The sequence below is a fragment of the Triturus cristatus genome, chromosome 2_1, assembly GCF_964204655.1.
Source record: "Triturus cristatus chromosome 2_1, aTriCri1.1, whole genome shotgun sequence".
Lineage (NCBI taxonomy): Eukaryota > Metazoa > Chordata > Amphibia > Caudata > Salamandridae > Triturus > Triturus cristatus.
In genome coordinates this window covers 630402957-630428104 of record NC_140581.1, presented here as the reverse complement: position 1 = coordinate 630428104, position 25148 = coordinate 630402957, and the positions used below count along the sequence as shown (strand labels likewise).

At 45.3% G+C, this 25148-nt stretch overlaps 1 protein-coding gene across 9 annotated transcripts in view; it reads right to left on the bottom strand.

The window, feature by feature from the left end:
- PAM (peptidylglycine alpha-amidating monooxygenase) overlaps positions 1–25148 on the bottom strand; it is a 1234044-nt gene that overhangs the window by 9709 nt on the left and 1199187 nt on the right. For all 9 annotated transcript variants that reach the window (XM_085632559.1, XM_085632564.1, XM_085632562.1 and 6 more), the window contains one exon: positions 21964–22020. In XM_085632559.1, coding sequence (XP_085488685.1) covers positions 21964–22020 — 57 coding nt within the window. The remainder of the gene's footprint in view (positions 1–21963; positions 22021–25148) is intronic.

Below are 25148 nucleotides of genomic sequence, written 5' to 3'. Positions count from 1 at the left end.
ATCTTCAGTGATCATTGAGAGCAACCAGTGGTTTCCTGTGTCTCCAGCTCCTTCTAACATAAGTATGACATGTCATTCATCATCATGGTTGAACTTTAATTCTGTCTGCGGTATATCAGATCTGGAAGGCTTGCCTTTGTACCATGAAACTAAAATTAACTCAGTTAAACGAAGAATGATTAGTTGCTGCTACTGGTCTTCGTGCAGATATCTGTATAATTGTTTTGAGTCTTTTCTATTAGATTTTTTGATTTCTGTTGGATACTTCTATACACAGATTATCCCCCAGGCACCAGACTACATACAGAGATTTTCACAGCAGTGATCCTGCGTGCTGCTAGCTACGCCTTGACGCTCCGTGTTGGAAGCCCCAGAAGTGACAGAGCATAGCTGAATATAAGTGCCACCCCTGCACGCTGAAGTTAATGTTTTTCTTCTTGCACTTCCAAACATGTATCTGCACCCTCCGCTCTTTTGTTTAGTTAGTTTAATGAGTTTTTCAAACGTAATTCCTTTGTGCAAGGGAACGAAGACTACAGGGTTCATGCCATGACTATTGTAAATAGATGACAGTGACAGACCCGCACAAGGTGTGCCTCTTGTGTTTGGGCTCAGGGTATGACTCCAAGTTTTATGAGGAATGTGCCCTCACGGTGATCCAGGACCATGATGCAAATCTGTACATCGCCAAGAATCGAAAGAGGCCATGCAAGATCCGCTGCCATTCTAGACGGACCTGTTTTCATAACAGGTCCACCATGCGGCCATGGTCATCCTGTAAGTAGAAGTCCAAATCAAAATGGAAGCACAAGAAGGTGAAGCAGGCTTCTATCCCATTTTGCGGCTCTCTAGCTAAGGGGAAGTGGCAAGGATTTCCAAGTGTCACTCGTTCTCACGCCTGATTTCCGAATGAGGAGCCGATCCTGCAGCTGATCCCATTGAGCCCAGAGTTCCCCAGGCCATTGGCAACACCGCAGCAGGTCGAGGGATTTAGGAAGGCCATGCTGCGTATTTTTGGCACTTTTCCGGATTTCCTCTGGCACGACTTTGGGCCCCAAGTATCCTTATGAGTCTCCATTCGGCTGACCGCATGCAGATCCATCTGCTGCACTGTCTGAGCCCCTAGAACACACTTCAGGTGCCACTTCAGCTCTAGTGCAGACTCCTGTACTGGCTACAAGAACTGCACTGGTTCCTTCCTCATCTATACCAGTCCAGACCACGCTGGCACCAGAGGAGGATCCTATGCCCACTCCTGTGTCCAACCCCAAATAGAATCAGCTTCCACCCTGATTGAGCATTTGGTCTAACCTTGTTCTTGCCCACCAGTCAACAGGCAGGTGGCCAGGTATCACACAACTATGATTGTCTTACTCGTCATCCTTTCTTGAGAGTTTGGTGGTCCATGGTCAGGATAGCCTTGAGGTTGGTCAATGTCAGTTGCCTATCGGGCCATTATATACACGCCCTCTGGGGCATGGTCAGCAAGATCTTGCCAGCAGTTTCAGAAGAGTTTAGGGCCTCATCTGCATAAATAGTTGAAGATGGTCAGGATGCACCTAAATATGTGATTTGTGCTGGTCTGGACACTACCGATTGCTTGAGACATACAGTCAGCACTAGTATGGTGCTCTGTTACAATGCATGGAAGAGATCCACAGACTTCTCTGGAGATGTACAGGCCTCTCTCATGGACATCCCTTTTCACGGATCTCAACTTTTTGACAAAACAACTGATTCCACCCGAGACTGCTTCAAGAAATGCCAGGCCACAGCATGCTCTTTGGGCTTTATGAACCCTGCCATATAGTTCCTTCATCAGTTTCGGTCCTTTGGAGGATACTCCAGAGGTTTGGCATATACATAACGCCAGGCCCCCTCGCCGTCATCAGCCTCCAAGCTGCTTTAATTTTTCCTTAGTGATGCAGAACTACCCTGTTGGAGGCAAAATCCCACATTTTCTCCCACATCTGACAGGTGGGACCACCTAGCCATCTTACTGCAAGAGGGGTGACGCGTGTTGTCCAAAAGGGCAATAGAGAGGGTGCTGACCTCAGAAATACTGATGGGTTGTTATGGGAGCTATTTCCTTGTGCCGAAGAAGGACTTAGGCTTATACCCTATTTTAGATCTTCACCCTCTGAATACCTTCCAGTTGAAGGACAAATTCAAAATGCTCATACTGGCCCAGGTTTTGTCTGCCCTGTATTAGGGTGACTGAATGGTTCCCTTGGGCTTGCAGGGCATGTACTTTCATGTTCCCAACCTGCAGTCCAACAGCATTTTCAGTTTGCTGTGCTCTCCTACAGCCTTAACAGTGCCCCTTGGGTGTTCATGAAAAGGATGGCAGTGGTCAGTGCCCATCATCAGAGGTTAGGGATACCAGTTTTCCCCTACCTCAACAACTTCCTGTTCATGGGGGGCTCGCCACAGTCAGCTGTAGACCACCTGCAGAGGACTGTGAACCGCCTGATATTGTTGCAGTTCTCGATCATCGAGCAGAAGTCACACGCGACTCATTCACAAACACTTTCTTTTATAGGAACTGTCTTTGACAAAATGCAGTTCTGGTCTTTTCCTCCGTAACAAGACTGTGTTTCATCATTGGTCTTGGATCTCAGTGAGAGCAGCTCATAGACTTCTTGGCCCATTGGCCTCATTACTCCTACTCCTCCACTCTGCAGTGAGATCTGAAGTCTCACTGGGCGCAGCACCAAGGAAACCTGACGGACTGCAGTGGAGACGGAGCTCCAGGTACACACATTGCTATGTTAGCATAAGCGTCTTAGAATTAAAACGCCATCTTGCCACTTTTGCTGCTTTTGCACATGACACTGCAGGTAGCTGTTATTGTAAGAAAACGGATTGCTTGCTTTTTCTTCACATGAGAACGGTCTGTTGTTCACATCCCTAGACATGCACCGCAACCTTGGTCTGAACACTGTGTGCAGAAGCCGTCAGGGCCAAATAACAATGTAAGCTTTTGAATTCATGTTGTTCGGCCCACGCTCTAGCCATAACACGCACACAGCTGCAAATATCTGAAACTAGAGTGCCTTTAATATTGCATTTTGCATGCATGATTCAGACATTTTGGAGAAGACCTTTTCCAGACACAGAGCAGAGCTGATCCTGTGATGTGATTCACCTAAGCTGATCTTTATGGTATGGGGTTCCCCATTCAAACCTAGAGACCTTCTATTAGTTTCATAATACTAGTTTTCTTGTGAAGGGAGGGTGGTTATATTCCACTATCATTTATAACATGATTTCTCCCTTCATTTTCTATGGTATTGTAACAATGTTGATGGTTTTATTTTTAATCATTTTGTCTGCTTATGCCAAAGTACTGCATCTTAGAGCACGTAGTTAAAAATAAACATTTTAAAACTTTAATGTGTCTCTGATTACTTTTGTTGTGGACTGATATGAGAATAATAACGAAAAGGTGTTTCTGATTGCCACCATTCCTGAGAGTACTCTAAGTCGCTTGTTCTGGGTTGTCTAATCATTGGTAGCTTCGAGATGATACGGAGAATGAATGAGACACTGATGCTAGTCGGATAGGGGTTCTGGGTACTGAGGTGAGTTTTTGGTACACCACAATTCACTGCGGTCCTGGTTTCCTGCTCATAGTTCTGTGCATGAGCAGAATCCCTGCAACATGGCGCACCTAACGTTTGGTCTTAAGATTTGAGACGCCTTAGTTGTGCTTATATTAAGTCCACAACGCCCTAGCTCTTGTTTCCGGATAACAGGAGTGACGGTTTTAACCTACCTAATAGTCACTTTATAGGTTCCAACAAGCTTGTCAATTAAAAAGGTTCCTTCTTTATACCCTTTTTGTGCTACTTACTGTTAATATAGATTGTTTTTCTTCTCTGTGTCCTTATGGTTGAAGTCTCTATTGCGGCGCATAGCCGCGCACCTCTCCGGCGTGATTTGACGCAGTTCGGGGTGCCTGATGATAGGATGTCTATTATCTTTGTAGTGAGTGCCGATGCATCATATCCCTATGAGCTGTTTTACTCCTGGGTTACCTTGCCGGCGGTGAGTGCGGATAATAATACGTTTCACTCTTACACTCCTACGGCAGTCCCGGCGGATTATACGCCATATAGGACGCAGGAAATTCCTGTTTCCGCTTGGCAGCATCATATTTGGTTTAATGGCGCCCTCCCCCACACGGTTACATCGGTTTGTCCATTCCAGGGGCCACTTGGCCGGTGTTGGCCGGATTTACACCTCATCCTTGTTATTTACGTGCCACGGTGGATGAGTTACGTCAACTCCATACAGCCCTGATTACAGTACATCGGGATTTGGTGCAATATGTTTCGCACAATTTGCATGTAGGGGCACCTGTTGTTGCAGGGCAACCAGCTGGCCCGGCCGGGATTGTTATTAGTCCCGTCATGGTTAATTCGGTAATGGGCAAGCACCCCCAGAATAAGGACGATTTGCCTTATTGGCTTGCTGAGAAATTTGACCAGCTGGAAGCAGTATTTCCGAACTCTACTCCTGTGGAGAAACACAGGATACTCACCATCAGTTTGCAGAAAGACTTAGTCCCAGAAGTAGCCGATTGTGATAACTGGGCTAAGGTTTTTGCAGCGGTGTACTCGAAGTGCTTCGGCACCCCGTCTATGGCCGTACTGCCCTCCGTGATCAAACGTGTTCAAGATCAACACGGTCCGGAGGCGGCGGTCGAGTTGGGGATGAGGCTTGTCGGTGTGTTCGACGTAGTTGCCACTCTCATCCTTGGTAACGTCAAGGGAGATGCGGTTCACTTTCAGGTGTCGAATGCTCTGGCCCTGGTAGACAACGTTGATAAACCCCGAGAGTTGCCTAAAATTATTGCGGAGGCATATAGGACAGCGAGGTATGCCACAGATAGTGAGAACGCAGCTTCGGAACCTGACATGGGCACTAACGCTGCTCGACAGCGCAGCGGAGGTTACAGTAGGGCGGCAAGTACTGCGTCCATATCTGGAGGCGACAACAACTGACACGTTCATTACTGTAGAAACTGCGGATACTAGAGTGGCTCCCCCTGACAGACTGTATGACATAGTCCTTTTAATAGAAGGTGACATACAACGTACCATAAAAAGGGATTTTTTGGGAGAATCTGACCTCTACATATGACATTCTATTGGCAGAGGTGGACTGGCCCCCAGCTTTCGTTTTGGCTGCTCCTAGAGGGGCGGAGGTAATCCTCCCATCCTTCGTGCACACTGTGCCGAAGGATCAGGCTCAGAACTTTGCAGAAGAGTGGGCTCAGGTGCTTGCTCCGGCTTTGTACCGTACTCAGGTTGGGTGGGATAAATTGTCGCCAAGCCATGAGATTCCTTTACGGTCTATACCCCAGCCACAACCCCAATATCCCATGCGCCGCGAAGCAAGATCTCACGTCGCAGAAATCCTTGAACAATTGGAATATCAAGGTGTTATTGAGACTTGTGTGTCACCCATGAATAATCCTTTATTCACTGTAACTAAACCTGATGGGTCGTACCGTCTAGTTTTGGATTACCGACATTTGAACTCTCATTGTAGGACTTGTGCTGTACAGAATACCCACAGTTCTGCCCTCGTTGATAGTCTCGTGAGAAAGAGGTTTAAGACCACATTTGACATATCCAATGGCTTTTATAGCCATAATCTGTCCTCTATTAGTAGTCAATGGACAGCCTTTACTTCTGGCGGTAAACAGAAACAGTTTAAAAGATTAGCCATGGGCTATAAGAATAGTCCAGGCGTCTTTGCCACACGTGTAGTCTCTCTGTTAGAGAGCATTGACCCTGATGCATACTCGTATGTTGATGATATCTATCTCACAGACGATGAATTATGGCCGCATCTGTGTCGTGTTGACCGCATCATTGTCATGTTTGCGGACTTCAGTTACAAATTCAACTTTGCAAAGTCACATATTGCATATTATACAGTGTTGTTTTTGGGCTATGAACTCAACAACGAAGGTCGAGGATTAGCCCCTCACTTCCTGGAGAAGTGCGCATGTTTGCGTGCTCTGACAACACTGAAGAAACTACAATCTTTGCTGGGTTTTCTGAATTTCGGGCGTACTTACATTCCCGATTATGCCCAGCGTATCAAGCCGCTATATGCCTTGGTACAACCTACTTTTTCCAAGTCGAGCTGGCTGCCAGAGCATTCAGCTATCTTGCAATCTTTGCATGCTGATCTTCTTGCTTCAAAGTACTTACTTACACGTGATAACCACACTAACTTGGTGATAAGAATTGTGCCTGGTGCACTGGGTTTCACGTACTTAACGTTCAATGAGGGCGACACAGTCCCCATTGCTTACAAATCACACTTGTACACTTCGGCTGAAATGCGCTTTTCCACGAGAAAGTTTTGACTGCAGCGCAGATGGCGATTCTGAAAGAGGGAGCGCTGTCGCAAGGGAAACGCATGTTGGTTGTCACACGTATCCTGCTCGAGAGGAAGTGACGAAAGCTAGTGTACCTAATTCTAAAGCTTTGCATCCACGTTGGATACAATGGGCCACTTCCTTGACATCGCCGGATGTCACCAACATCTTTGATGCCTCATTGCAGACTCAGGAGTATTTGCAGTATGAATTTGTTCATCCAGCCCCTCTGTCTTTGCGCCCGCTTGAGGATTACCATTGTGTCATTTACACTGACGGTTCGGCGCAACCGGCGACGGAATCTAAGCATGCATATTCAGCGGCCTGCGCAATTGTGGCTGGTACTTTCGTGAATGGTGAATTCAGGTCTGATGTCGTGCATACGCAATCATTGGGTGACTGTACCGCCCAGTTGCCAGAGCTACGTGCTCTGGTGCTCGCACTGGAGTTTGCTGACCCTCGAGTTACTACTCTTATAGTGAGTGACTCTTTTTACTGTGTTCAGTCTTTGAGCGACAATTTATTCTTTTGGTCTCAAAATGAATATCGTGATTCCAAGGGTAGCACAATCAAGCATAAAATGCTTTGGGTTCGAGTAGCAGAACTTAAATAGAATCTGCCTCTCGTGAATGTAATTCATACTCTTGGGCACCAACGGGTTGGTGTCCACGCTGTCGGAAACAGCTTAGCTGATGAAGCAGCGAAAACAGCAGTGGCAACATATCTAGTAGCAGCGGTTACGAGATCCAAAAGTAAGATTGATGATGACATCTTGGCAGCTATTGCTGCAACGGAGAAGGGAAGTAATTACCCTAGAGGTTTCCCTTCTAAATACTCTTATCATTTAAGTCCTGATAAAGTTCCCTATGTGAGAATTAATGACATTGGTGACAGATTAATTCCCAACGCGGACTGCAGACTTTCCTTGATAACAGCGGCTCACAAAGGTATGGCTTCTGCGCATGCCGGCGTTTCAGCGACTGTTACTCCCTTACAACAACATTACTGGTGGCGCGGATTGTATAAACAGACTCGTGCTTATGTTCTTAACTGTGACATCTGCCAGCAGATTAAACCTTCGACTGCTGCGCACCCACCACAAACGCAGTTGTACATATCTAATAAACCACTTGGTTGCATTTATTTGGATCACTGCGGTCCTTTCTCCTCTGATACTGCGTGTAAGTACATCTTAGTTGCAGTGGATTCGTGCACACGTTTTCTTTGGGTATGGCCACAACGGAGTGCTGATGATCGAACTGTCATCAGGGATTTGCTTGTCCTTGTGGGAATTTTCGCATGTGGTACCCTTCATTCTGACCAAGGCCCTGCGTTCGCCTCTAAGGCGTACAAAGACGCCATGAGATCTTTGGGGGTCCAAGTCAAATTTTCGTCTCCATAACGGCCTGAGGGCAATAGTGTTGTGGAGCGAATGAACCGTGACTTAAAGCAATCCTTGACAGCTAGGGTTTTAGGTACTGGCAGGAACTGGTTGGGCCATTTGTATAACGTTCAACGTGCACTTAATAATCTCCCTAGAAGGTCTCTGGGTGGGCGGACCCCATACGAAATGCTCTTTGGCATAAAGATGTTTGTTCCGGACCTTGATGGTCTAGACATGGCGGCGTCGGCCGCACCCTTTGACGTAGATGACCACTGTGCTGTATTCCAGAATCTACAAGAGACCAGAGACGGTCTTGCAAAGGAACACTTGCCCTCCATGACTGATGCTGCGCTTCAGATTCCGGTAGTCGGCTGGCTACCTCGAGTTGGTGACCTGGTCCGTGAGAAGGTGGAGAACAAGAAGGAGTTTGGCCCCTCTTATCGTGCTCCAGTACCAGTGCCTGGCGTGCAGGGTACAAGAACAGTCATTTTACCTCCACTTCCTGGTCGCACGGATAACAGGTACATCTCCATTGACAATGTCAAACTACAGCAAGTGGCCGATTCTTCTTAGTATGACTCCAGCGGTCTCTTGTCCAGCGATGCTGAGACATTCTGTTTTGGTTTGTGTATGAAACATTGTGCCCTAGGCAGATATGAACCATTGGGTACTTCTTTCCTGCATGAAGTTTGGTCACTCCCTTTTACATACAGGTGCATGTGAGAGGGTAAAGAAGTATATTTGAAAGGAGAGGAATGCACTTCCACGCCTGATCACTCGGTAGTCTGTAGGCACATCCAATTGCATGGCGCATGCAATGTTCAGGCACCTAATTTAGCTTGCATTCTAAAGGGAAAACCTGTGCCAGCAATTACGCCCACTTTTACATTATTAGCTAACAGTAGTTATTTGCTTTTAAATAATGAGGCATGCTGCGGAATGCTAATAGGAATCCCGTACATTGTAACTGTCTCACAATGCGTAGTATGCTGTAAAAATGTCCTTTTTCCGCCCCCGCATGGGAGACGGGACGTATCCATCTGGCCTTCCATCCCAACCTTGAAAGCAGAGTTTAACAAGATGAGCAGAATAAGGGCTCTATTGTCTCAAAAAGAAGTCGCACTGACTTCCTCCCGTGAAACATTCGTCCTTCACGTAGCTAACACCCGCACCGAGGTGCATGCGCTTTGAAATACTGATCTCCCCCTTCATTTCGGTGCTCTGATTCATTCTATATTCAATGCCTCGTCAACCACTGGCTTAGCGCATTTTTTCAAAGTTGTGGGCTCCGGCCTCGTGACCTGCTTCCAAACAATATTTGGTGTGATACCGACATTTTTTCATTCTATTTTTTCCAGCGTTTTTGGCGGGCTCCCGTTGATTCTCGCCCTCACCGCTGGTGTGCTCCTGTTGGTCTGCTTGCTGCGCAATGGCTGCACAATATGCATCACACGACAGCCTGTCCCGGCTGCTCCAACTTCGTAACCGGATGCTTGAATATTATGGAACTTTACCTCTGGCCACTTTAAGCGTAGCCTATGGATTGTCCTTCCGGTTTTCCTACTTTACTTGCGTGCAACCTGTTTTTCATTACCTAGATTGTCCTTTCGAATGGGCTCTGGATTTGTGCCTGTCGAACTCGGTGTCTCCTGCCCTGGATTATGATCGACTGATGAGTCCCTTAGTGGCTCATGAGTTAAAGACTGTTCTGGTATCTGGATTATGGCCTGTGTAGCGGCACATGGAGTCCTAGGGAATTGGGATATCTATACGGCAGCGTATGACTTCTTGGCGAGAAGGTATCTTGAAGAACACGCAAGTTGTCCTCTGATTGTGCTAGAGGCTCCGGTTATCGAAGAACATGTATGTTCATTTACTTTGCTAGACTGGATGGCGGAATCTTTTACAGAACATTATAATGACTTCCTCTTGGAGGCTGTTGCTACTTATGGTGCTTACACGTTGATGGATTAACTTGGAAGTTGTCCATCTTCCAATAGGCAAACCACAAGTTTTTGAGTTTTTTCAATTTTTTTTTTTTACTCCACATCTAGGCTCTGTCGAGCCTTTGCGAGAGTTTACATAGTTTTTCCCTTTTCAAGCGGGTTTTTCGAACTTTCACTACCACTAATATGGATGGACAATACATGAACTTGGTTCTGTCTCTGTCGAACTTGAACTCTGCGTTCCTAATTTGCATCCCTATTTGTTCGTGGTCCGATCAAGGGAGGGTGTAGTGGAGACAGAGCTCCAGGTACACACATTGCTATGTTAGCATAAGCGTCTTAGAATTAAAACGCCATCTTGCCACTTTTGCTGCTTTTGCACACGACACTGCAGGTAGCTGTTATTATAAGAAAACTGCTTGCTTGCTTTTTCTTCACATGAGAACGGTCTGTTGTTCACATCCCTAGACGTGCACCGCGACCTTGGTCTGAACACTGTGTGCAGAAGCCGTCAGGGCCAAAATAACAATGTATGCTTTTGAATTCATGTTGATCGGCCCACGCTCTAGCCATAACATGTACACAGCTGCAACTATCTGAAACTCGAGTGCCTTTAATATTGCATTTTGCATGCATGATTCAGACACTTTGGAGAAGACCTTTTCCAGACACAGAGCAGAGCTGATCCTGTGATGTGATTCACCTAAGCTGATCTTTACGGTATGGGGTTCCCCATTCAAACCTAGAGACCTTCTATTAGTTTCATAATACTAGTTTTCTTGTGAAGGGAGGGTGGTTATATTCCACTTTATTTATAACATAATTTCTCCCTTCATTTTCTATGGTATTGTAACAATGTTGATGGTTTTATTTTTATTCATTTGTCTGCTTATGTTAGCCAAAGTACTGCATATTAGAGCACGTAGTTAAAAATAAACATTTTAAACTTTACTGTGTCTCCGATTATTTTTGTTGTGGACTGATATGAGAATAATAACGAAAAGGTGTTTCTGATTCCCACCATTCCTGAGAGTACTCTAAGTCGCTTGTTCTGGGTTGTCTAATCATTGGTAGCTTCGAGATGATACGGAGAACGAAAAAAACACTGATGCTGGTCGGATAGGGGTTCTGGATACTGAGGTGAGTTTTTGGTACACCACAATTCACTGCGGTCCTGGTTTCCTGCGCATAGTTCTGTGCATGAGCAGAATCCCTGCAACAGGACATCATCTAGGTTTCGGAGGAGACTAAGCAAGATCTGCAGTCATGGCTGCTCAAATGTAGCCAGACCATACAACCATACTTAACACGGATCAGGTGCTCCTCGAAGAGGAGATCACAGAAGAGGAAATGGCGACAGCAGTGCGGGAATTGTCCTCAGGCAAGGCGGTTGGCCCCAACGGGATACTGATCAAACTATACAAAGTGCTCAACTCCTGAAGATATTTGTAGAGAGTCACAGGTTGGATGCACTGCCCATAGACCAAAGTCTGGTCACCATAGTGCTAATCCCAAAGGAGGAGAATCCCGCCTGATGACTGTGCCTATTATTCGCCAATATGTCTCTTTTTTGCGGAGGCCGAGATTCTGGCCCAAGTCCTGGCCACCCGCCCCACCAAGGTGATCTCTGGCCTGATACACCTGGATCAATCAAGCTTCATGCCTAATCGTAGCACCACTCTAAACATGAGTTTTCTCCATAACATGCTGAGCAGGGCTCCCCAACTACAGGAATGGGCACTAGTATTCTCAGATGAATGAATGGCATTTGACTCTGTTAAATGGGGGTATATGTTTGAGGTGCTGGCTAGATTGGGCTTTGGTCCAAGTTTTATCAAATGGGTACGACTTCTATATGGCGATTCACTCGTACAAGTGATGCTAAACGGGGGAACGTCCCGGGGCTTTCGACTGCAGCAAGGTACACTGCAAGTATGCCCCTTGTCGTCTTTGTGCTTGTATTGGAACCCTTGTCGGCCTGGATAAGACAGGACCCATGGTCTGGGGCCTGCAATGGACCAAACAATGGCGAGGATAAAATCTTCTTATACGCATACGATGTCCTTCTATATGGGACAGATCCAGAGCTTACACTGGACAGGTTAATGCAGATATTTCATATATTTCATGGCTACTCAGGGTACACGATGAATTGCCGTTAATCCCAAACATACACCCTGCCAGTGGGACTGCCTAGATTTCCCCGTGAGTGCTCTGAGGAACTGGATGCTGAGGGCTTCCGCTACCTTGTTATTTTTTGTCTTTTACAAGAACCTGGTGCCACCTTTAGAAATATTAAAGCGAGATGTACAACATTGGCGATCCCTCCCACTGATGATCCAGCAAGAGAAGATGTGTTTAAAATGACGTACATGCCTTGTTTTCCATATATTTTGCAAAACACACCCTAACTAGTTCACGGATCTTACTTTAAGGCTATAAAAGGTGAGATCGGAATGTTCTTGTGGGATGGCGGCCCAGTGCGAATTGCACAACATAAATTGATGAGGGGTTGCTACGATAGTGGAGTGGCCTTGCCATACATCCAAAGGTACAACTGGGCAGCACATCTGTCCACTATCAATGGTTGGGTCTTTGGGCCCCCGATGATCTGGCCTACCCGATGGACAAGCTAGTACTGGGAGGCGGGGGGCACCCCAGGTGCTTGAAACTCGAGGGGCTGACAACAATAATGTTGAGATCTGGCACACAGTCACTCGAACCCTGGGCTGGAAAAGGAAGATCCCACAGGTTACACTCCTCTGGGACACATCTGCACTGGGAACATTGAGACATCTTCTCAGACTTTGATAAGTGGCACCTAATTGGCATCGCCAAGGATGGGGGACTTATGGCAACATGGTGATGTCGTCCCCTTTACAGACTTACAGCAAAACTACCATTTGGCACCTACTGAGGCATATCACTATTTGTAGGTCAAATATGTACTGAAGGCAGTGCTGCCGAGGGAAACTGTACTATCGAAGTCTTCACAGTTGGAGGACAGACTACTTGACGAATATATGCCACGCAGGGCCACATAACTGACATACAAGAAAATACTCTAAGGCACACCTGAAGACCTGACACACTTCCGTGAGAGCTGGGCGCATGATCTGGGGGTCTCAAGGATGACGACTGACAGGAGGCCACGGCCTCCCTTAAAGAGGTGGTCATATGTCCGGTCCTTGTCCCAACGACAGATAGTCCAATATCCACGGGAGCGAAGATAGTATCTTTTCGCTCTCCCAGAGTCCACTCCTCTATAGGTATAGAACACACTACAGGAAGACGTAGACCCCTCAGAGAGCGAAGAGACCAGAAAGGACCACCAGGTCTTCTACACAGAAGTCAGGCACAGGGCGTCCGGTTCCTACAGGGAGACAGAAAACAAAAAAGGATTCAGAAGCCCTATCCCCTTGTTAATAATACCACTGCTCTCTTACATTCTATGCCTTCTCATACTTACATAACCAAGACTTGTAGCAAACGAACTGAAGGTCTCTTCTTATAAATGAAATGAACAAATGGAAGGAATCTGCACCTCTCTGAATCCAATGCGAGAAAGGCAGGACCAAAAACAATATGTGATTACAGCGTCTTACAGCGCGCTGTCTTTAGTGTTCCTCCACACGAAGAGTAGTTTCTGTAATCCTTTCTCCGTGGCGACGTTATGCTGTGCACTGATAGTTGTTTTGCAGTGCAAGGCTTGTTATCCTGAAGTAACGCTTTACCCAGTTTGTGTCAATAAAGATTTCAACAGCGTTTTACCCAGTTCTTGTCAATAAAGATTTCAACAGCGCTTTACACAATTCGTGTCCATAAAGATTTCAACAGCGCTTTACACAGTTCGTGTCCATAAAGATTTTCACAGCGCTTACCGAGGTTGGTAGTCAGAGGCTGGTCTCTAGCGAAGTACTCGCTGACGGGAACAGAACGGATACCATGTTGCGAAGATTATTCAACCGCGCTTCCTCGCGCAGTCGGCAACAGGCTGGATACAAAGTAACAAGGATTTGATTCAACCGCGCTTCCTCTCGCAGTCGGCAACAGGCTGGATACAAAGTAACAAGGATTTGTTTCAACCGCGCAGTCGGCAAAAACAAGGCAGGAGCGCGTTTCCAGCGCGTGAAGACAAGTGGGTTCCCAAAGAAGGGTTCCGATGAAACAGGTCAATTAGGAGACTGGCGAGTAGCCATTACGGGAAGGGTCCACACAGGAAAAATGGGGCGTGGTCCTCAGGCAGGAAGTAAGGCCAAGCACTTGTGAATGTGAGCAGGCAGCCTATATGCTGATAGCAGTCACCTGACCTGTCCTAATGCAACATGGGAAGGCATACAATGTACTATCTCCTGCAAGGCATTCTGGGATTTGATGTTTCAAGGTGATTTGCAGACAAGAAGGGTACAGGAAGCTCGACTTCTGACACATATTTTCAGCTTTCCGCCTGGTACAATTAAAAATCCTTCACCTTTCATATTAATCCTTGACCACGTTGTTCAAGTGTCACCTGCAGACGGGGTTGTGGTCACATGGGTACCTTTTACCACAGGATTTTGGGAATGTCAAAAAATACAGGGCTTTTGGGTGGCAGTAATTGAGGGGCATATTTACGAGCACCTTGCGCCGCCGGAGCGTCACTTTTTGTGATGCTCTGGTGGTGCAAATCACAAAATCATATCTATGAGTCCACGCAAAGCCACATAGATATGGAGTACGGCACGGCAGCACAAATTGCTGAGTTGCATCAGGGAGCATTGGGGTGGGTTTTCCCACTCAACACCCATGGATATTGACACTTCCCCAGATTTACGAGAGCATGTAAACCTGGGGAAATGGTAAAATCTTACGCCACCCAAGGTGAGGCGTAACAAGGCATTTTGTTCTTCTCTTCGCCTCTTTGGAGTGTTTCTGTGCAGGATGGTGCCCCTTCCTGCACAAAAACAATCCTGCCGACAACACAGTCACCCTTAAACCATGCTGCAAGGATGCCTAAGTTGGCGCTAGGCTGCCGAAATGGAGACAACGCAGGGGGAAAGGACCGGAATGCACCATAATGGATAAATACGGAGAATTCCTTCCCTTTCACTTTGATGTAGGGCAGCGCAGCATGGTGACTTGCAGCACTGCCCTACGCCAAAACCCCATAAATGAGGGCCCGAGTGTCTAAACAAGGTATGTGGATCCTCCCTTATCCCAACAGCGAAATGGTGTCTCTTGAATGCTTGGCAGGAAATAAACCTGCTTCGTATGGAACATATATCACTAATATTGGTGTTTGCCATCGTAAAAAAAAATATTGGCAAAATGTGGGGAGTGTAACAGGTGTCCCAGTTAGAAGGTTGGAAACACGACATGAACTGGTGCATGCCGGCTACAAGGATCATCTATGAAGACCGGGTCTGCCCTCGAAAATGGATAAAAATTTGGGGACACTGAAGGACTAAAGAGATAATATTTGTGGTGCCCCAAACACTGTTGTTGTCTGCGAATGGATGGCCTGAGCAGAACCATTAAGCAATGTTAAGAATCGCACTGGGAGGGGAGGAGCGGGGAAGAGGAGAGTTCTTAAAGTGCCGAAGTGTGTGATGGCTTTGTTTCTAACAGTGCTCTATTTTATATTGTTCTTTTTACTGAAAATGTCAATAAAAAGATTTGGGAAAAAAATGTAGCCAGACCGGCTGCAGACCCTTCTCCCACCCAGAGCTGACAGTGGTGACTGATCTGCCATTTAGGAGAGCTGGATATCAGAAGGCTCTGGTCTCTGACAGGAACACATAAAATTGTTGGAGCTGCAGGCCACCTGCTTGGTGTTGAAGGCCTTCCTGCTGCCCTTTAAGGGAAGGATGATTCAGGTTTTCATGAACAGCACTGCTGTTGTTTTACTGGAACAATCAGGGCCAGTGGGAATCGGTGTCCCTTACCAAATGGTGCTGTGCCGCTGGAGCATCAGGGCATCTCACTGGTGGTGAACTACCTGATGGGATCTTTAAAAATCAAGGCAGACAAGCTCAGCTGGCAACATCTGGTGGATCACAAGTGGCGATTACACCCCAAGGTGAAACCGGGCATCTTCTGACAGTAGGGAGAACCCTGGCTGGATCTTTTTTAGAGAATGCGGAATGTCAAAACTTCTACGTGTTGAAGTTCCCTATAGTGCTCTCTCTAGGAGACTTATTCAGGCTAGAATGAAGCGTGGGACTCCTGTACGTCTTTCAACCTCTGCTGCCCTAGGTCCTGAAGAAGGTCAGAAATGGCCATACCTTAGCAGAAGCGGTTTTGGCCATGGGAGTGTGGTACCCGGAACGTCTGGGCATGAGCATTTGTCCTCCGATCAGGCTACCTCTTTTGGAGGATCATCCGTCATAGCAGCACGGCAGGGTTCTGCATATGAACCTGTACAGTCTACACCTCCATGCGTAGAGATTGAGCAGCAGTAGTTGAATGTGTTTGATCTGCCACCTGAGGCCATGGATGCCATCTTTGCTGCTAGAAGCCTTCCTATGAAGTCTATTTATGCGCCTGGCGCTGTGGCAAATTGGTGGCCTGGTGTGGAATTCACAAAACAGATCATTTGCAAGCCAAACAGTTGGCGGTTTTATTGTTTGTTTTGTTCCCGCAAAGCCTAGTAGTTGGCACTAATAAAAGTTATTTGCCGGGTCTTTTGGCATTTGTCGGTAATTTAGTCACCTGTAATGATGCGCTTTATGAAAGGTTTGACACACATGCTCCCTCCCAAACCATTTGTGATGCCACAGTGAACCTTAACATGGTTTTGATGTTTCTCATGAATAATCTCTATGAGACGATGCACAGCTGCTTGTTGCATCTTCTGACTTTATAGACTGTCTATATTCATTGCAGCTCTTCAGCTTGTCATGTAAGTGAGCTACAGGGTCTTTTGGTGCCGCCATCCAACACCACCTTTTTTCCAAAGTAGCTTTGTGGACCAGGGTGATCTTTTTGTCAAAATTCATGAATCCTTTTCACATTTGTCAATCCATCATCCTTGCAACATTCTTCGCTCTGCCTCATTCCTCGAAAAAGGATTCGAGATTCCATCAACTGGACCTCAAAAGGAGGGGTATAGGGATATGGCTTTGGTATCTATTCTATAGGTTAGGAATCTGCCGTTAGAACAGTGATTCTCAAAATACAGCCTGATGGCTGCATGCGGCACTCCTGACCTTTACATACGGCCCTCTGGTCAACAGCAGCACTGGGCTGCTGTTTACTCAACTCACCACTAATATTAGAAATATGTTAAATAAACAGGAAAGCATGCATTTAAAGGTTAATTGAAGTTCAAGAAAGGAAGTAAACAGGGTGTTCAGCACCACTTAACTTTAGGAACACTTCCATTTTTAAAGACATCTTGAAGCAAATGTGTAAAATATGATAAAGTCTCTTGAAATTTCATAAAACTGTATTTCATTAACAAGTAGAACCATTTCACTTTAGAATATCAGATTACATCAGTTTATTGAGAAGTATTTTTTTTTAAAGAGTGAGTTTTCGAACATCAATATAGAAACATTCATGCTTGCCCACCACCCTGACAACAATCCCAATAGTGAACTAAGAGGCAAGTCAGTTGTTGTGTGCTCCCTTTGTGTGACCTGAGTTGCTTTAATACATGAACATCATGATAGCTTAAAACATTCAACACATGAGAAGGTTTTATACAGCGCACATCCTTATGTCATGTATTGTGAGGTCCTCTTATATGTGATATGAAGAAAAAGGAGGGAAAGTGATATAAAACAATTGGCTAGGATCACACAATGTAGCCAAGTGGGGAAACCACTTTTCTGGTTTCACATTGTGAAATTCAGTCACTACATGTACATGCTTTGCTTCCCCTACACCCACTTTGCCCCCCCTTCCCCGGACCGCTGCCCTGCTGGCATCAATGTGGCCCTCTGTCACACCACAGACCTAATCCTTTGGTCCCAGGGAAAATGTTTGCGAGTACCCATGAGTTCGAAGGATACACCAGCAGAACAATTTACTTACCTTTGGTAACGCTATTTCTGATGGATACTCTATTTAACCACAGTTTCATCACTGCACTTCCACCTCTCCGTTACGTGGAGTGGCCTCTTTTAACCATCTAAAAAGGCTCCAAATTAGAGATCTGCACACAGGTAACCTCCAATTGTTTTTTGATCTGCATCTAGGGTGCAGAAAGAGTCATGGAATGAACTGTCATTGGTGCATAGGAGCGCTGCTGTGAAAATGTATTTAATATTATAATTGGGGGAAAACACAATATATTTAGACAAATGTGCAAGAAAATTCACACCAGACTGTCTTAATGACAGAACGTTCAGCACTAGTGCCTAATCTTTGTAGTCCAGCATATCGGTGATCAATTCTGGGGACAGGGATGACCTAACCACCATGGTGAGGGCCCTGTAGTATACCCCATGAAACAGACATTAAGACTATTAGTACAATGCTGTTTTTATGCGAGATACTGTGCTTTGAAATAATACCACGTTTGGTCTAATAGGAAACGAGGTCCGAAACTGCCATTAAATTCTCATGCATGCTCTTGCTTTACATGCTCTTACCATGCAAAACGTTATCTGAAGCACGGTAAGAACATGCAAATGAAAGACTATTATGCACAAGATGGATGGCGTCATTCAGACATGGGAAGCGACAGGTTGAACTAAAAGGACTACCTGGAATTGGTGGCTACAAGTAAACACAAGGCATACAGAAACACAAGTATTATGGGGGTCGTCAGTGGCAGGTGCCATGCTTTGCCGCTTGGCAGAATCAAGACCACCTTTCCTACACCATCAAGGTCTCATCGGAGGTGACCCATGACTGCAGTGGTAACTGACCAGACACAATCTGTCCTGTGGCTGGCCACTCTTCCATCTCAACCCACAGCATGTTGGCGATAGAGGCACCGCTGTTGGGATGCGGGGGGCATTTGGGGAGGTGGAGATCAGGGGTCTCTGGTCTCCAGTAAAGTGCTAACTCTATATGAACCTGTTGGAGATCCGGGCCTTCATCAGACCCTGGAGGCCTCCTTGCCGTCCATTAAGGGAAACTGGTGTAGGTTTTTACAGACGCTATGTGGTATTGCAACAAACAGCATGGTGTGCGGCCTGTGCCAAGAGTCTTTGCATCTCTGTAGGCGGCCAAATCACCAAGACATCTTCCTAGTGGGGGATCACTAACCACCTGGTGAGGTCCCGAATGCCAGTGCAAACAAACTTGTCTAGCAGATTACAAGTGGAATCTGTATCTTGAGTCGCAGGGAGTCTTCCATCACCATGCCTGACTCGATTTTATCACCATCATCAAGAGTATGCAATGTCAACAATTTTGCACTTCAGAGTTTCTACAAGTACAGTACACACACATTCTGGCTGGAATGGGATAAGGGACAACTGTATGCGTTCCCGCCACTGTTTCTCCTTCCTCAAATTATGAAAAATATCAAGAATGACTGGGCCCAAATCATCCTAGTTGCTCTGGATTAGGCCACCTGTGTATAGTACCCACAGCTTATGAGCATGTGCACCAGTCCTTCGATCAGGCTTACACTTTGGGAGAACCTGTCACAGCAGCATGGCAGGGTGCTCAACCCAAATCTACACAACTTGCACCTTCATGTTTGGAGACTAAGCATCCGCAATTAACTGCTTTCAATCTGCCACTTGAAGTGGTATATGTCACCATCACTGCCAGACACTGCTCCACGAAGTCCATTTTTGCTATGCACTAGAACAAATTTGTAACCTGGTGTGGTACACAGGATACTGACCACTTATAAGCTAAGCTGGTGGATGTCTTTTTACTTTGTCTGACTGTAAAACGTTACTTGTGGACTTTTTGGCCTTTCCACATTTGTCAGACCATCCATTCATATCTAAATCACCTGTTATGATGAGATTTAAAAAAGGTTTGACACACATTTCCTTCCAAGCCATTAGTGATACCACAGTGGGAGCTTCGCTTTGTTAACATTCCTTATGTGTATGGCTTTTGAATCTATTCATAGCTGCTCGCTGCATCTCCTAACCTTGAAGACTGTCTTAATTGTGGTTACATCAGCTAATCACATGAGTGAACTGCAGTCACTTTCAGTACAACCGCCCTACACCCTGGTGTGGAAGACTCAAACGGCGTTTTACCAAAAGTTGTGACTTTTTTCCATGTTAGGCATTTAATCACTCTTGCAGCATTATTTGCTCCCCCTCACTCCTTGAAAACAGGAGGAGAAGCGCCATAAGTAGTACCCCAAAAGGGCCTTGAATTATTATATTGATTGTAGAAAGGATATACAAGTAAACACATATGCCCACTCAGCAGCCTTACAAATATGCAAGTTAGCACTCTGTGTGCTAATGTGGTGGTAGGAGCCTTGGCCCCACTAGAATGTACTTTCCGGAGGCTCTTTCTTTGCCATCGCATACCAGATTTTAATACAGAGGACTAGACATCTAGACAAAGTCCTCTTCTGCTCTACTATGCCTTTCTTTGCTCCAGAGAATCCCACAAAGAGCTGATCAACAAGCCGATGGTTTTTGGTATGATCAATATAAAAACTGAGCACCATTTTGAAGTCTAGCTGATAGTCTCCCCTCCTCCTTGGAGGGGTGAGGTGGGGCAAAGAACGTCAGAAAAGTGATAGATTGGCTAACGTGAAAAGAAGTCACAACCTGAGGGAGAAAAGTCACTTTGGTCCTCAGCACCAGCTTGTCCGTAAAGAAGATTGTGTAAAGTGTCTGACAAAACTTGAAGCTCACTCACCCAAAGGGATGATCTTATCGCAAAGAGGAAAACCGTCTTCAGGGTCAGTAGGTGTAGGGGGCGGCTGTGAAGCAGTTTAAAGGGGTACTCCTCAGAAAAGTTAGGGCCCAGTTAAGGTTCAACTGTGGCATCACAAAAGGCTTAGGGAAACATATGAGCCAAGCCTTTAAGAAAACACAGGTGATTTGAACAATTACTGTTGGTCCAGTAAATGCAAAAAGGGCGAAATGGCTGACAAGAAACTTTTCAGTGTCCACTGCAAATCCTACTGGGCCAAAGACTGAACAAAGAATAACACATCTAACAGTTTGGCTTGTATTGGGTCTGTATTACGGATACTACTCCAAAATACAAACTTGTCCCAGCACCTTGCATAAATGAATTTTGTAGGATGCCTACCCACCAGGATGACATCCACTACTTCAGGAGGTCGACAGAATTCAGTCAACTGCCGCAAAGCAATTTCCACATGTGGAGGTGTACATTGCACAAGCCTGGGTGCAAGACCTTGCTCCGCTACGGTGTCAGAAAATCCTCCTGAAGAGGCAGCCTGATTGGAGGACTGAAACTCATGCCCAGAAGTTCCGGGTACCACAGAGTTAGCAGTGGGAAAACATGCATGAGTCCCAAGCATCTCTGTGAGAGAGTTTTGTTAGTTGGGAACTCCAACATGCAAAAGTGTTGGCACATGTACTCCATATCAGTGGAAGATGTCCTGCACCACCTCTGAATGCGGTTACCACTTGTTATCCGCTATGCATTATCAGCTGAATTTGTCTGCTCTGACATTTAATAGAGGTTCAGCATTCTCAGAACCATACATAACGCCTATGTGGACACTGACCCATTTTCCAAGCATGAGCTAGCCTCCTAATTACATTCCATCTCAGAAACTGAGATCAAGCACCTTCTGGTCAATCTGCCATTCCGTGGCAAGGATGGAGCGATAAGCCATCAGAATACTGGGAACCTTTACCCGGAGTAACTTGACCAACCAACAGAACTTGGGCAGTACACATTCTAGTGCTCTTCAATGACTTGAAGGCAACCCTTTCCAAGGATCCTTCCTGTCAAAACCCATGCATCAAAACACAAATCTCTTGATAGATAAAGGGACCAAATCCTGTTTCCAAAAGACCTGTCTATCCATCAAATAAATGGCTGGAGACCTTTCCATCCACCATAAGTTATTTAGGCCTAAAGTTAAACTTGCATTGTCAGTCTCAATACGATAGCTTTGAGGAGCAGTACATTTTTACCCTAAAGAACACACACATTCTTAGACATAATTCGGTTTGGTGTGTACACTAGAGAAAATAAATTACTTGTTTCAAGCCTGGGCCGTATATATAAGTAATCTGCATTTAATTTAAAAAATACATAGGCAATATAATATATTTTAATCATCTTAAAATAGGAGTAATGGGATACTCTTAATAATGTAGTAATCAACATACCTCTAAGTCTTCCTAAAAGTCCACCAGAACTGGACTCAAGTTTGTGCTCTGAATCGCCTAGAAGAAAGAATACCAGTTAGATGCTATTTTTCACCATCCCATTATTTCATAAATGTACTACCAAGTTCTTAACTATTTGCGAAAAAAATAGCTTGATTTTAAACGACTTTCATTACAAGACGGCAGTATACACAATAGTATAGATGTTCTTAATATTCTATGTCTCTGGAGCACATTTTCACTTATTGCTTCTAACTGTAGGGCTCACTCACTCCATCTCAGGCCCTCATTATTTAACATCTCCCATAAACTGTTATTTAAAACTATCTCAAGCATAGGTAATAAATTGAAATATATCGGTTGGTCTACAGCAGCTGGATCACTCTCCAGAACTGTGGCTTCGGTCAGATGGGCGGGAAAGCTCTGGGCAGTTAATGATCCACGCTGGAGGAAAACCTTTAAAGGCTATATGCTGAGAACAAAGGTGCTTTCTATTTATTCCATTACTTACCGGTAATCTTCATTATCCTGAGTCCTAGTCCTGAACACTTGAGGAGTCCGACCCCCAGGCAGCCACTTCCTTTAAGCTTTCAAACAAGAAGAAAGACACACAACAGTCTTTCTACTATGCTAATGAAATCAACCCTCAAGAACCTTCCCTTCCCATCAAGGCGTCCTGCAGTTGAAGGTAATTTATACTGATGAAATCCCTAAAAGGGGGGGGGGGGAAGGGTTCTGTGGAAGGCAGGCTGTAGGGCTGGGACAGGGGACACTAGGACTCAGGGTAATGAAGATTACTGGTAAGTAATGTAATTATTACACCCTTCGTCCTTGCTCCCTGTCCCAGTCCTGAACACTTGATGATTTACATAAGCATGAACTAACTGTGCCAACACAGATTGTTAAATGCCTTATTAATTTATTGAATTTCATAGACACCATAAACAAAATCAAAACAATTGTTTCATTGCTGTTTTCAAAATTCCTGATGCAGACTTCATATTACATTATTGCAGGAAATGTAAACAATAATGAGAAACAAAAGTATTTGGCGTAGATCAGGTTGCAGTAAAACATATTTCTTGTAAAGAAACCCCTGCTGTTTCTGTCCAAGAGGTGGAAACCGCTGTAGTGGAACGACGCTGGACTTGCCCCATGGAGAATGACCAACAGAAACATAGGCTTGTGAGATCGCCTCTCTGACAGAAAGACTGAGAGTAGGAGTAGACACATTTTTATTTCTTGGCTAAGCCATAGGAAATGAGCGCTAAAGATTCTAAGGTCCTTAGTTCTAGCTAAATAAATTGTTACTGCTCTTTTAAAATACGAGACAGACGGAATTCCACTGCCTTCAACATTAGAAAATACCTGGTCTAAATGAAAACTGGGTTGAACTGTAGGTCTAGATTTAGCTTCTAGTTTTACAATCACCCTGTCTGCGAAAAATCTGAGATAAGGAAATGAGATGACCAACGCCCTCAGCTGCCTTAACCTTTTAGCTGATGGTATTGCTATGAGGAAAGACACTTTTGTCGATAACCAAAATAAAGGCGCTGTTTCCAAAGGCTCAAAAGGAAGCCTATGTAAGCCTTCCAAAAACACCGAAATACCTCAGGTTACACAAGGCATAGGAACAACAGTTTTCCTTTTTCTGAAGCACTTTAGCAATTTAGATACTAATGGGACTAGAAAGTTTAAACTTTAATTGGATACCACACAACACCCTTTATTGCAGCCCATTGCGCTGAAAGTGTTAAAGGCACCAGCCCTTTCAGAAAACCGTCTCTCAAAAATTCCAGAATCTGAAACATATCACAATTTGCAGCTCTCAGATTCTTAAGACCACACCACTGTTCAAAGGTTCTCCAGTGCTTAGAATAGGAGGCAAGAGTAGAAGGTTTTCTGGAGGCTAGTATCTCAGGCGCCACCTCTGCCGAACAACCTAAAAGTTGGAGAGATCGCCTCTCAAGAGCTACGGTTGTCAGATTTAGATCCATCAGCTAATTTATCGAAAGATGCACTTCTTTGAGAAGAGAAGGAGAAACAGGAAGATGAAAAGCCTGTGCAGCTGACATTTGTTTCAGAAACAGAAACCACGGCCGACGAGGCCAAAATGGGGCCACCAGAATAACTACAACCTTCTCTTCCTGAATCTTCTGAAGCATCTTTGGGAGGAGGGGAATCAGAAGAAAGGCATAAAGAATCACTTTCGACCAGCAGACTAACATGGCATCCATCGCCTGAGGAGAAAGAGTTTGGAGCAAAGGGCATTGTTGGGGGAGACAAAAAGATCTAACTATGGATTCCTGAACTTTGCCACTATTTCCCAAAGTATTTCCTCCGGTAGATGATAATCCAGAGTGGAGGGGAGGTTCCGGTTGAGTCTGTCTGATAGAACATTCTGTGTCACTCGAAGATATAAGGCTGTTAGATTTAGAACATTCTGCTCCTCCCAGGAGCAAATCTGGTGGGCTATGGAAGCTAGGGGTTTTACTCTTGTACTCCCGTCTGTTGATGTAATTCTTGGCAACTTGATTGTCCTTTCTCACCACAACTGAATTCTCTATCAAGTTAGGGGAAAGGACTTTAAGTGCCCGGCAAAAATTGCCATTAGCTCTGTCCAGTCTGAAGATTGTTCCTTGTCCAATGGAGACCAACTCTGACTTCTTTGGATCTTTCGCAGAGTCGCTCCCCACCTCCATGCACTTGCATCCATTGTCAAGACTGCGGGGACCAGAAACCTGAATGGAGTACCCTTCACTAAATTCTGGGGATCCAACCACCATTGTAATTCTAGTTTGAAGTCCTCCAAAGCTGAAATTATCTGCCCATAGTTCTACTGCTGCAGAGACCAAAGGCTTAGAAGATAATTCACCAGTGATTTTAAATGATGGTGAGATCAGGGAGTTTTTGCTGTTGTAGATAACATCAGACCCTGAACCCTCAGTCAGGATCAGACAGTGGCATGCGGCGAGACCGCAACCTCTGCAAATTAAGTTGCAAGTTCATTTTCCACGTCAAAAACACCTTTCCCTCCTGGGTGTCGAACAGGTCTCCAATAAAAAGTATTTAGGTGCTCTGGCAGAAGACTGGACCTTATCAAATTGATGATGAACCCCTTCGACCTCAGACACTGGCAAAGCTTGTCAAGACTCTTTTGTGCCTTAAAGAAAGAACAATCAGAG